This window comes from Chrysemys picta, chromosome 9 (assembly GCF_011386835.1).
Source record: "Chrysemys picta bellii isolate R12L10 chromosome 9, ASM1138683v2, whole genome shotgun sequence".
NCBI classification, from domain to species: Eukaryota; Metazoa; Chordata; order Testudines; family Emydidae; genus Chrysemys; species Chrysemys picta.
The window spans coordinates 86,963,511-86,976,798 of record NC_088799.1 but is presented as its reverse complement, the minus strand read 5'-3'; the positions used below and the strand labels follow the sequence as shown (position 1 = coordinate 86,976,798).

The 13,288-nt window shown below is 45.7% G+C and overlaps 2 protein-coding genes across 5 annotated transcripts in view; one reads left to right on the top strand and one right to left on the bottom strand.

Moving 5' to 3' along the window:
* Positions 1-5,530, bottom strand: part of ACSL4 (acyl-CoA synthetase long chain family member 4) — a 110,647-nt gene extending 105,117 nt beyond the window's left edge. Inside the window, exon 1 of the mRNA XM_065557267.1 lies at positions 5,457-5,530. The gene's annotated coding sequence lies outside the window, so the exon portion shown is untranslated. The remainder of the gene's footprint in view (positions 1-5,456) is intronic.
* A 1,151-nt stretch (positions 5,531-6,681) lies between these two features.
* Positions 6,682-13,288, top strand: part of TMEM164 (transmembrane protein 164) — a 97,120-nt gene continuing 90,513 nt past the window's right edge. For 2 of the 4 annotated variants that reach the window (XM_005291815.5, XM_005291814.5), the window contains exon 1: positions 6,682-7,585. In XM_005291815.5, the coding sequence (XP_005291872.1) occupies positions 7,118-7,585 (468 nt within the window). In that variant the 5' untranslated portion in view covers positions 6,682-7,117. The remainder of the gene's footprint in view (positions 7,586-13,288) is intronic. The other 2 variants (XM_042851064.2, XM_065557285.1) reach the window with 2 other exon arrangements.

Sequence of the window (13,288 nt, the reverse complement as noted above, 5' to 3'; positions counted from 1 at the left end):
AAAAAATTTATACAAGACACAGGTACAGCTTATTGTGAATTAAAGTGAAATGGAGTATCGATTGGGTTTAGCTAGATAGGGAGGTGTAGAGTAGTGATCTTAAAGGACAAAGTAAAATTGTGCCTCATCTAGGCCCTGACAGTGCAAAGCATTTAAGAATGTGATTAACTTCAGTGGGACTTAAGCAGATGCATAAAGTTAATCATGTCCTTAAATACTTTGCTGAATACGCATGGATTTAGGCATGTGCTCAAATGCTTTGCTGAATTGGGATGCTAAAGAAGAGTTCCCTCAGTTTCCTGATTTTTGTGTTTGAAGATCCCTGGTCAAATCCTGACAGTGTTCGTTGTATTTATTGTGTGGCAACGTGTTCCAGATGTCAGTCTTTGCCTCTGTTCCCATGGAGTCAATGGGAGACTTACAACTGACTTATTAGGAGCAGATAGGAACCTTCTTTATTTTTGGGAGGGAAGACATTTATATAAATTATCCTTTTAAATTCCTATATTTTGCATTTCCTCACAGATGAAGTTTAGATCTCATTATGGTAGGTGTCTGAGAAATACAATAAACTGAGCCACAGACAGGCAAGCAATCCCATGCCAGATATAGGAAGCACAAGCCTCAGCCACTGGGCAAACATCCCAGACATAGCAATTTATTGCCTTTAAGTGATCAATTCAACAATTGACATATGAGAGGTCTGTTTACAATGGCTCTCAGGAAAGTGATAAGCTACCCAGTGAAAGGCAGAGAAGAAACAGCAAACAGGAAAGGCTTATCATTTTGCCAGTAAGAGGCTTGTATTTGCATTAGACTGTAAACTCCACAGGGCAGGAACCATGTGTTCTGATTTATTAGCAGAGCATCATGCACATCAGCAGTATGGGCCTGATTCAAATTCCACTGAAGTCGGTGAGAGTTCGATAGAATGAGCCTGCTCTTTAGGAGCAGTGTTCTTGTTTTAAAATGTTCTTGTGCTTTCCAAGGTAGGTCATGTTTTATTAATCAGTGGCCCTACTGCATTACAGGAGTACTTAGGTAAGCTGGGAGCCCTCACTGCTAACTATAGGATTCATTTGAAGTCTGATTGGTCACTGTGTGTTCAGGTAGAAGTAGTTTGCAGATGTGAGGATACAGTGGCAAACTCTTCTTGGAGCAGTACATTCCATCTTGAAAAATAACAATTTTTGCTGAAATCTTCTTTGGTTAACATAAGAAGTCTGTAATCCATTTCATCTTGAGAATGTGTAAGATGAGCCCTTAATAAATCCTGAGATTTATTCACCTAACTAACTTCATCTGTTACAAAGATTCTCTTTGCTCATACCAATAAAAGTGAGGACTTTGTCTGCTGCTACTGATTCCACTTGTTCAATTTAAAAAGGGGGCTGTTATGGTCATCTTCATGTAGGGTGACCAGATGTCCCGATTTTATAGGGACAGTCCTGATATTTGGGGCTTTTTCTTATATAGGCTCCTATTACCCCCCACCCTCTGTCCCGATTTTTCACACTTGCTGTCTGGTCACCCTATCTTCATGATACGTCTGTTAGCAGCCTTGCTTTCCCATTCTAATGGGCTTCTAATTAATTTAATACTAAGATTAAGATCTAAGCTATTCTATAAGGACTTTCCCTGAGACTTATGCCCTGCTATAATACTGACTTTACCTAAAAGGACAGGCTAATCAATCTGGAAAAGCAAGATTTAAGTGGATCAGTTTCAAACATGTGTGTGTGTTTCCTCTGGTTATGTACTGTAATTCTCCCTGCTTTCACTTCTTCATCTTGTGCCTTTGGCTACAAATTTAATTCTTCATATCTCTCTCCAAAGAAGGTTCCCTATAACACATGATTCTATTTTTAAAAATAAACCAGAACTCCTCACACAAGAAGCTCAATGCTAACACCACTGGCTGGCAGTTTTCTTCTCTACTCACTTTTCTCAAAGCAATAAGACCATAGTTTATGAACACTAGCACAGAGTATTCTGTCTGATGAGGACCGCCTATAGGGTGTTTGTTTGTTGTTGTTTGTTTGTTTTTCCCCTGCCCTGAACAACTTGAAATCCATCCCCTTCCACTGCCTCAGCCATGTACAATAAAACCATCACTATTGCCACAAACAACACCCAGATCTGCTTTATGGCACAGACAGCAGCCCAATTCCTTGTTAGTATGTTTCTTCCAGTTTTCTCATCTTTTGTAGTGTCTATCTCAGGGACTTCTTTCCTAAATTCTTCTTTTGTGAAGAGAAACTGAGTGACTAAACTTATTAATACACTATTTTAAACTCACCTATGTAGCATTTATCTTACAATACATATAAATATGGAGCTGGAGGTGACCTTAAGAGGTCACCAAGTCTATCCCCCTGTGCTGGGGCGGGACCAAGGTGTTTGTCCAACCTGTTCTTAAAAGCCTCTAATAATGGGGATTCCACAACTTCTCTTGGAAGCTGTAGTGGGGTGGCTGCCCCTCTCCAGTAGGCATAGGTTAAAAGCAGCCCTGGAGAGGGCTGCGGCTGGGAAAAGCAGTGAGGGCAGCTGAGTGAGTAGCTGACCTCAGGTGTGGCAAGCTCAATCAGGGCCCAGCTGGCCCTGATAAGAGGGCTGTGGAGCAGGAGCTGTGAGGAAGTCTCACTCTGGCCCTGGAGTAAGGTACCTGAAGCGGAGCAGTGCTGGCGAAGGGCAAAGGGAGCTGGGGAGCACCAGCCTGGTAAACCCCCAGGCTGCAGGCCTTGTTTAAGGCCAAAAGGTACTGGGGCTTCAGAGGGGTAGCCTGGGGATAGGCAAAGGCCGCAGGTCTAACTCCCTTGCCAGTGATGAGTGGCCATTACAGACTGCAGTTTGCCCCAGGGAAAGGAGGCTAGATAATGACTGGCAGTAGCCACTGAGACAAGTTGGTCTTAGAGGGTTGGGGGTTCCCCTGGGAGGGGAGACCCAGAGTATGAGGGTAGTGCTGGGGCAGAACCCTGAGGTAAAGGGGTACTGGCGTCTGGGAGGGACATGGTGCCTGAGGCAGGTGAGCCACCGGCCAGCAGGAGGTGCTTTGAGGCTGGAAAGAGCTAATTCCCAGATGATCAGCAGGAGGTGCCGCACCCGTGAGTCAGCAGCCTGCTACAGAAGCCTATTCCAGAATGTAACTGCCCTTGTAGTTAGAAAGCTTTTTCTAAAATCTAACCTAAATCTCCCTTGCTGCAGATTTAAGCCCATTATTTCTTACCCTATGGTCAGTGGACATGAAGAATAATTGATCACCATCGTCTTCATAACAGCCCTTCCCATATCTGAAGCCTGGGAGAAGTAGGACAGTTTGCTTTTAAATGGAGGAGGAGAACTAGTTTAAAAAAAACAAACACTTGATGATAAAGAATTAGAAAACCTCTCAAACATAACCACTTTTTAAGCATTGTAAGAATAAATGAAAGCATCTCTTTGGTTTCACAAACAGACACAGAAATGTTCATCTTAGCATTTCAAGGAACATAGATGGCATACTATCCCCCACCCTTTTTATGCTGCTAAATGACGCAGTGCACCCAGTATTTCCAAAAGCATTCCATAAGTAAGGAAACCAAGAAAATAAATAGCACTAAAACATTCTCTCTACTCAAAGAATATTCATTGCAATAAAAACATATTTGCCTTTTATTAAAGATAGAATTTGTTTTGCAACATTGTTTAAAACAAATCTTCAAACTTTCATACATTATAGTATAATTGTAGCAATAATTCACACTACACTGCCACTTCACAATTCAATAACGTATTAACTGTACAGAAAAGGTCCATATTTTTCAGACTTTGTATTATAACTAAGAATAAATACTGCCCCACAAATTAAGTGTTTACATCTGTGACCTATTCTAATATAATCTGTAAAAATCTTAATGGCAGAGAGGTTCAAGTTTCTATAACTTTGTAACACGCTGGATGGCAAAGCATCCTGATTTTGAAGAAGAATTCTCTATCTGAGGATTGGTACAATAGTCTACCACAATGATTAAACTTGTAAAAAGACAGATGGTTCCTTGACATATCCTTAAATACTTAAATTTAAACTAATGTTGCTTTTAGAATGATTGTTTTACAAAAGTCACTCTTTGAAATATCAGATTTTTACAAACAGATAGTAACAGTACTTACATATTTTTCTAAACGCTAGGTGTGCCAAGTCTCTAGATCAGGGGCGGAAATGGCAAACTGCAGCCACTGGGAGCTGCGGGCAATCGTGCAAATGTAAATAAATGGTCTGGCGGCCTGCCAGCGGATTACTATGACGGGCCATGTGTGGCCGCACGTTGGCCACCACTGCTCTAGATCTTAACACAATTTTCCTGTTCTGCAACACAAGTTAAGAATATTAAAGACAGGATACTAAGGGGATATATAGAAAACACCCACATCATTAATAAACTTTACTCACCTAAATTCCTCTGCCTTTTTTTGACCTTGCCTCAGCTCAAATCCCTATTCATGCCTCAGTGCTTAATAATACTCAGCACCTTATAAGTTCAGGCCCTCTGGTACTGCCATCTTTTATGGATTTACTTAAGTCCCATGCTAGTCAGACTACTCTCTAGAATTATAGGATGTGGGCTTTTTCTGCCCAACCGACTTCCTATCCACCTTGACATTCAATTCAAAATCACTCCTGGTTTTCAAATGTACAGATTTACACAATTCTGTCTATATAACAATTCAGCATTTCTATACCACTTAACCAGTTCATCACCTGCACCCCCATAGAGAGAACCTCTTTATTTACTGATGGGAAAGTTCAGATAGAGATAGCTGGGGCAGGAGTTTCTGCCCCCCAGTCCCATGCTGAGATCACTGGACAAAACTGGTCTGGTAATGTTAATATCTGCCTATTTCCCCACCTTCTCATTCCACAACTCCAACCCTGAGAGAGAGGTTTTTGGAAAGTCTGGGTGGGAGTGAGTAGGTAAGGAAGCACAGAAAGTATGTTCCATTCACTACTGTTACCTCATCCTATCTACAGCTCTATATCCTACACAGGGCCAGCTCCAGGCACCAGCGCAGCAAGCAGGTGCTTGCGGCGGCCAAGGGGAAGGGGCAGCACGTCCAGCTCTTTGGCTACAATTCTGGGGCGGGTCCCTCGGTCCCTCTCGGAGGGAAGGACCTGCTGCTGAAGTGCCGCCAAAGAAGAAAGCGGTGCGGTGGAGTTACTGCCGAAGTGCTGTGGCTTTCCCCTGCTGCTTGGGGCGGCAAAAACCCTGGAGCCGGCCCTGATCCTACAGCCATACATTATGCTGGTGGCTTCCTGGCTCCATGTGTCCTTCCCACCACTACATCTACATCATGTATTCAAGAAGGTGTGAGCGAAAAAGGAAAACAAGTCTGGTGCTGCTATTTCACGCAATGTGCAGTTTATTTATAGAGCAACAGGAAAAAGTGTGTTAATAAACAGAAAAAAAACAACAACATACCTTATTTTGTTTTTTAGGTTGGATGTGGCATCCATATCTTTAAATTCTCTTGCAATTTGCACAGTTCCATAGCCCCCACCTGCAAAGGCCAACTGTTTTTGAGGAATCTTTTTGACAAACAGAAATACAATATACTAAGCATAGGTTGCTAAATAACATAAGATAATCCTTTGTACAAAATTCTCATATTTGTTCTCTCTCATTTTTTGTTCACAGTTGACAAACAAACTCATATAGTGTAGTTTTCAACCCATAGTTGCATGTGGTTTAGGCAAATAACTTCCTCCCTATTTTAATGGAGGGAGGGGGGCGACTGAGGCAAAGAGAGAGAGAGAGTAAATAACTTGCCCAGGGTAGCACTGGAGTCCATGGCAGAGCTGACAGGAGGTCTTGCATAACTACAGTGAAAGTGGTCTTATTTACAAGTCCTTATCTGTACTAGTTTGCCTTTGTAGTTATTTTGAAAACGGAATGTAGCTGATGCTGATAATTAAAAAGATGATGGAGGGGGGGGGCCCTTAACACTTACACTAGAATACAGAACTGGCACACAGATGCTATAATGAGACAGACAGTACAAGTTTGTTTGCAGTACAATATGCCTTAAGTAGTGACAGTGTTATTATTTTTAAGTTGAGATTGGCAACAAGAATTGGTTCAGATCACCATACACCCTGGGTGGAATCTCTGAGAAAAGTTCTATCACATGAGACAGTTGTCTAGTTATGTTCACTTAAAGTCCTACCAAGTTTGACAGCATCCCCTTAATCCCACAATTCTACTTTAATACTTATCTCTCCTATGGCAGCAAATTATATATACACATTTTATAAGTACACTACACAGGGACGAGTCAGACATAGTTGGCTCTTGCCAGTTCTTAGGAGAAGGAGGTGAGTGGGGGAGAGGGAGAGGAGAGGAACTGGCAAAGGAGGGTGCAGGAGGTGAGTGAAGGAAGGTGCAGAGGTGAAGGCGGGCGCCGGGGGATGAGTGCAGGAGGAGGAAGGAGGGCACGGGGGGGGTGTGAGGGCTGAAGGAGGCAGCAGGGCTGAACGGGGTGAGGGGAGCAGGAGGAAGGCGGGCGCAGGGAGTGGGTAGAGAAGGGGGAGGAGACAACAGCAGGAGGGCGGAGGAAGCGGCGGGAGGAGGGAGCCGCCGGAGCGGGGGGCGGAGCGGGCGGCCCGGCGCAGCCAATCGGGGCCGGCTCATCCATGTTTCGGTGTGAGTCAGGCACGTCGGTGGGGTGATGTTGCTGCGCCGGGCAGGGGCCGGGAGAGCCGCCCGCGCCACAACCGGGACGCGGCAGGGGCGGGCGCCCCCTGCTGCCTGGGCAGCTGCTGCTGCCTGCACCCGGCGCTGGCCCCGTAGTCAGGGGCGCTGGGCCTGCCCGCTCCCGGCCCGCTGAGGTAGCGGATCCCCCCGCCTGCGGGGCCCGGGGCGGCGGCAGGGGGCGCGCGGAGCGGGGGCGCGGGAGTGGACACCGACGGGAGGAAGGGGGCTGGGCCCGGGGGCGGGGCTGCCGGGTCCCCTCCCGCGCTGAGTGGTTCCCTCTCTCCGCAGACTCGCCGCTGCTGGCGGTTCCCAGCCGCCGGGGGAGCAGGGCTCGGGGCTGCCCGGCTGGGTGCGGCTAGCTCCTGCCGGGGGGGGGGTCCCCGCTTTTCATGCTCCGCCAGACAGCCAGCATCCTGGCTTGGGTCCCGCCCTGGTCCGACCTGCTCCGGGACAGCGAGGGCGAGCAGGAGAGGCAGCACCGCGCCATGGCCCGCTACAGCCTCGGCAACCTCCTGGACTGGCTCTACGGCGGGGTGGACCCCAGCTTCGCGGGCAACGGGGGGCCCGAGTGCGCCGCCTTCCTCACCCCGCAGCAGCGCCTGCTGGAAAGCCTGGTCTTCCTCACCGTGGGCGTCCTGGAGATCCTGGTGTCCCTGCGGAAAATCAGGCGGCAGCTGCACTCCAGGGAGGAGGGAAACCATCCGGTCCAGCAATCCCAGGCCAAGCAGGAGAGCCTGGGCAAGAACCTGCTGCTGGTGGCCCTCTGCCTCACCTTTGGCCTGGAGGTGGGGTTCAAGTTTGCCACCAGGACGGTCATCTATCTGCTGAACCCCTGCCACGTGGTCACTATGTTGCAGGTAAGAATTGTGTGTCACCGGTGTCCAGGCTGGGAAGTTGGAGTCAGCCCCCTTTTCAGCTCACTCACCTTATGCTTGAAGGAAGAGAAGCCAGCAAGAGATGCCTTGCCAAAACCCACCTGTTAGGATGTGAACAGGTGGGGTGTCACGTGGGAGTCTGATAGGCTGCTGCAGCCAAATCACATGTTTAAAAATCTCTCACTATGTCCTTAGAAACATCTTGAATAGATTAGGTATTAATTGAAAGTTTGAAATACTCTGATCAACTTTTCACTCTTGTATTGTCTTTGGCCCTGATGGAGCAAAGATTTAACCTGCCGACTTAACAGTATACACTCAGAGCAGTTGTGTTGGCTTCAATGGGGTTCTTTAAACCCATATTTAACTTTATATATTGCAAGTTATTGTAGGAGCAGAGCCCTTGTTTGCTTCTTGTATTTGTTCATGATGAGAAAATGAAAAGAAACTAGTCAATTTGATTTCCTGGTTCTGATACACCCTTCCAGGGCTGTAGCGTTAGGGTTGCAAACACAGCAGGGGAGTGTGTGTGTGAACTATTTTCACTGGATTTTTTTTCAGTATCATGCAGATATTTCCTTTGGTTTTAGGCTTTATATATGTTTATTCATCAATTTTTTTCACCACCCAATACAAGATAAAATGATACAAATATCAGGCATTCAAGAGCTCTAATATTTAACCAGCAGTTATATCAGGGGAGGGCAAACTAGATCCCACAGGCCCGATCTGGCCCATTAGGTCTTTTGATCTGGCCCGCCTGATTGCCAGCCCCATGGCGCAGTGGGGCTAATGCAGGCTCCCTGCCTGCCCTGGCCCTGCGCCGTTCCCGGAAGTGGCCAGCACCACGTCCCTGCGGCCCCTGGGGGCGGGGGCAGAGGGCTCTGTGTACTGCCCTCACCTGCAGGCACTGCCGCCCACAGCTCCCATTGGCCGGGGAATGGGCAACCGCGGCCAATGGGACCTTCGGAGGTGATACCCGCAGGCGAGGGCAGTGCGCGGCAGAGCTGTCTGCCCCACCCCACCCCCAGGAGCCACTATCGGACATGCTGGCAACTTCCGGGAGCGGCGTGGGGCCAGGGCAGACAGGGATCCTGCCTTAGCTGCGTTGCATGCTGCTGCGACCCCAGAGCTGCTCGAGGTAAGCTGCGCCGGAGCCCGCACCCTGCATCCCTCCTGTACCCCGCACCCCGGCCCTGAGCCCCTTCCCTGCACCCCAACCCTTTGCCCTGAGCCCCTTCCTGCACAACGCACTCCCTCCTGCACCCTAACCCACTGCCCCAGCCCTACATTCATGGCCCTGCATACAATTGTCCCACCCAAATGTGCAGGTTAACAACTCCAGGCTCTGACAGACCAAGCAAATTCCAGGTAACATCAAGAGGACTCAAGCATCTGTTCTTATTACAGTAATTGCTAGGGGAGAGAGTCAGTCTTTTAAGAGGTGGGACTGAACTGTTTCCAGCTTTGTAGACTAATACCAATACCGTGAATTCTGCCCGAAAACTAATTGGTAGCCAGTGAAGATCCCATAACACAGATGTAACATGTGAGCTGTGGGTGTCACCATTTAATAACTTCTGCACTAGCTTCCCATAAGATGGTAATGATTCTTGGTGGAAGAGAGCAACAGTTGCATAATCCATCAGTCAACCCTGTTAATGTAATGAAAAGTGGAAATTCTGCAAGGGCTTCATAAATATTTAAGCAATGAAATAATATTGCCACACTTCTCAGTGCATTGAGTATGTTGCAAAGTAAAATCTTTTACTGGAGGAAAGCTTTCTCCTAGTTTCTCCATAGCTTCTATCTAATATCATTATGTCTTGAAGTATCTATTTCATGCCCTTGGTGGGAATGGCATTTTGCAATAATACAGTATTTCTATATGTATTTAGAAAAGATTGGCACCTAACAGTTCCTTAATTTAGCCAATGCCTTTTTTTTATGAATGGTCTTTTTTTTCCTTAATGAAAACAAAACATCCAACAGTTTTTTTTTTCTCAGTCGGGTGCAAGTTCTTTTTAAAACAATTTTTTTTCCAAACCTTGGTTTCTGACCAATTATCAGGCCTTTTGTAAGTGATGAATAAGATCATGCTGGGTCACCCACAGTTGGAGTTCAAGTGGGACTCCTGTAATTTCAGCCTGTCACATTTTAAGGGCATGGGGTTCCCATCTCAATATATGAAAACTCATAGAAGGAAAAAAATCAGGTATAGTTAATATATATATGGTGCCAAAAGTGCTTGAGGCACTTCACAGAATGTAGGAATGATTTAGGTCTCTGTCCTTTAATTTATGTGTGCTTTTGAAGTAGACCTTCTGTATTTAGAGGGTTCCATTTAGATCAGAACCTTTCTTGGTCCATGTTTCTGTAATAATCTTTTATGCTCTTAGAGAGAGATCTAATGGATCCTTATAGAGAACAGTAAGTATTACTGCATCCCTAAGATATTTTTAGTCCAGGCCTCCCAGATGGCTGACAGAATGAAAACAATGAGCTTGGAACAAAAATTGGCTGGTGTATTTTATTTTCAACTGGTCATTTTCCTTTTTGTTTCCCAGCTTGCTTAACCTTTCCTTTCCTTATATTCCTTTCTAGTCTCTCTTGGTCTCTGCTTTCTTGTTCCTTTTCCCAAGTTTCTGGCTCTGTCATTGGTACAATCACTTTTCCAGGTGAGATCAGGAAATGAAGATTTTTCTATTGTCTAATTCTACAGTGAAAGCAAAAGGAAGTCTTCCTGGCTCCTCATAACTCCCATTTGCTGGAGTTGTCGTCTTACTTGCTGGCTCAAGTCTTTCAGGGGTTACCTCATCCACAGCTTCAACCCCAAGATGGCTATCTTGCACTACAACAGATCTTGCATTATATCCATGGCTAATGAACTGGTTAATGGAGAGATTGTTTCTACATAATCTCAATTGGTTCCCAATACCTTCCCTGCTATTTCAACCCCCCCACCCCACCCCCGACTCCACCCTGGGGTTAAGAAGGAAAATTTAGACTCTCTTATTGCTTTCATACAAGTAAACCAGACTGCTTTTTTATGAGTTCCAGTTAACTGAAACTCCAGGCTAGCCAAGGGATTGTTATGTTCCTGGGGGCTACAGTAAATGAAGTCCCATAAGAGCTTACCTTCACATCTGTTGATCTTTTAACTGTCACAATGCTGAAGCTGACCTGCAGAACTCCTCTGCAGACACCCGTCTTTGAGATCGACTCTCTGTGGAGTACTAACCCCTTCTTGATTTTTCCTAAGATTTCTGATGATCTTTTGCAGAGAGCTTCATAAAACTAGGATTAAATTAAAACTGATTAAATTAATCTTGATAGCAATCATGGGCAAGAGGTGACGACAAGAGGATTACATACTTTCAACGTATCAGAGGGGTAGCCGTGTTAGTCTGAATCTGTAAAAAGCAACAGAGGGTCCTGTGGCACCTTTAAGACTAACAAAAGTATTGGGAGCATAAGCTTTCGTGGGTAAGAACCTCACTTCTTCAGATGCAAGAGAAGAATCTTGCATCTGAAGAAGTGAGGTTCTTACCCACGAAAGCTTATGCTCCCAATACTTCTGTTAGGCCTGGACCACACTAACCCCCCACTTCGGACTCAGGTACGCAAATTCAGCTGGAGTACCGGCGTCGACGGCAAGCACTTCCGGGATCGATTTATCTAGACAAGATGCGATAAATCGATCCCAGAAGATCGATCGCTTACATCCGGACCAGGAAGTAAGTATAGACGTACCCTTAGTCTTAAAGGTGCCACAGGACCCTCTGTTGCTTTATACTTTCAAAGGTCACAGAAGGATCTGAGAGAGACAAGGTGAGTGTGGTAATATATTTTACTGCACCAGCTTCTGTTGGTGAGAGAGACGAACAGAAGTTGGTCCAGTAAAAGATATTACCTCACCCACTTTGTGTCTCTAATATCTTGGGACTGACATGGCTACAATAACACTGCATACAACAACTGAAAGACCTGGACCTTTCTGTTGTAATAACCTTGGATTCATTCTCTTGCCTGCTCCATTCCAAATATTGTTAACTGTCTCTTATGTGGGGGTGATTTTTTTTTTTTTGGCGGGGGGTAGGCGGGAATGAATACTTATTCTGAAATTATATTTAAATGGTCTGGTCTCTGCCATTCAGAGCTCTGGATTAATGCTGTAGTGTTCTTACCGCCTGCACTCTCTTCCCACCTGCCTCTGACAAAGTCCACTCCAGTTGCCTTTACTTCCACATTTTCCCCATTAAAATCATTGCTTCATATTATTGACTCCGTAGTAACTAGGTGATAGTGCATCTTAAGAAGCAAGCACTCTGTTGTTATCTAAACACTTGAAGGGTGCAGGTTCAGCTGTTAAGAAATATGTGATCTGTTTTAAAATGCCCTGAAATGTTTGCACAAAGAAGGAAGCACTTCATAATGAGAGATTATGTCAGAAGCTCTCAGTGAGACTCATTTCATTTCTCTATGACTGTTGCCTTTTTTAGTGAGGATGGCTTTTTTTTAAGGCTATGCCAATCATGTTTCAGCTTCTATTTCAGCGTTGCTGTTTCGCCTTTTAAAATGGTTAGAGGAGAGAGTGAATCTCTGCCTTGCAGACCTTTTTCCCCCATTTCCATCACAGAGACAGTTATTAGAACTGTGACAGAATTTATGCCCAGGGTATCCACTAACTTTCCATATCAATCAGGAAATTATACTGCTGGATTTCAGTCCTGATTCTACCTCAAGAAAGTGAGAGAGAAACTGGTGCTATCTAGGTTTCAGAAGATTACTTCCATTTAAATACTGCATGTTGAGACTAGCATCAGACTACATAGCCTTTCATTGCCTGTCAGACGAGGGCATGCTGGACACATCTGAGCTGTGGCACAAGCAGGTGTTGTTCCCTGTTGTATGGTTAGCCGTAGGATGTCAGGATGTCCCTGTCCACCACAGGCAGAGTGGGATAAAGGACACAGAGACAGACTTTTCTGACACCCAGATCAGTTCCCCAATTAATGTAAATCCCAGGGTCAAATCCTGACTCCAATGAAGTCTCTGGGAATGTTGCCATTGACTTCAATGGGCCAGGATTTTACCTCAGGAATTTTAGTATGAGTAGTTAACATCTAAAGGTATCCAAGCAGGTGGGCCCCCTCCCTACCTGTATTCCCAACAGGTTTTACGTTCCAGGCTCATTTGCAGTCCAGTAGAGATCACTTTCCCCTCCTGAGGGAGAAAAGCCAAACTGCTTCCCTTTCTGATATGCTTTGCCAAATGAAGAAGGACAGCCAAAGCTTCCCTTTCCCACTGTGTTAGCCAAATGGCTTAGTCAGGCTTGCATAGCTTACTTCTGTCAGTGTACTGTAGCCAGAGTTTGTATTGTATCATGCACGAAGTTCAACCTTCAAGTAAGAGTAGAAAACTTTCCAGAGCCTGCTTTCTTGCCTTTTTCCCCTCCCAGGAGCCTACTCTCACCGCTCATCTGTCAGACCCCCCAGTGTTGCAGACCTAACAAAGCCAAAATGGGGAGGACAAGTTTAGCTTGTTAAGCATTGACTTGATTTCCCCCCTAAACGGTTCCTTAATCCCCAGTGGTAGCTTGCCATGTTCCATTCCCATTGCTGATAATAGGCATTTGTCCTGTGTACAGCAAAGTTGAACTTGGCCTAGTGTGTCTCACTTGCT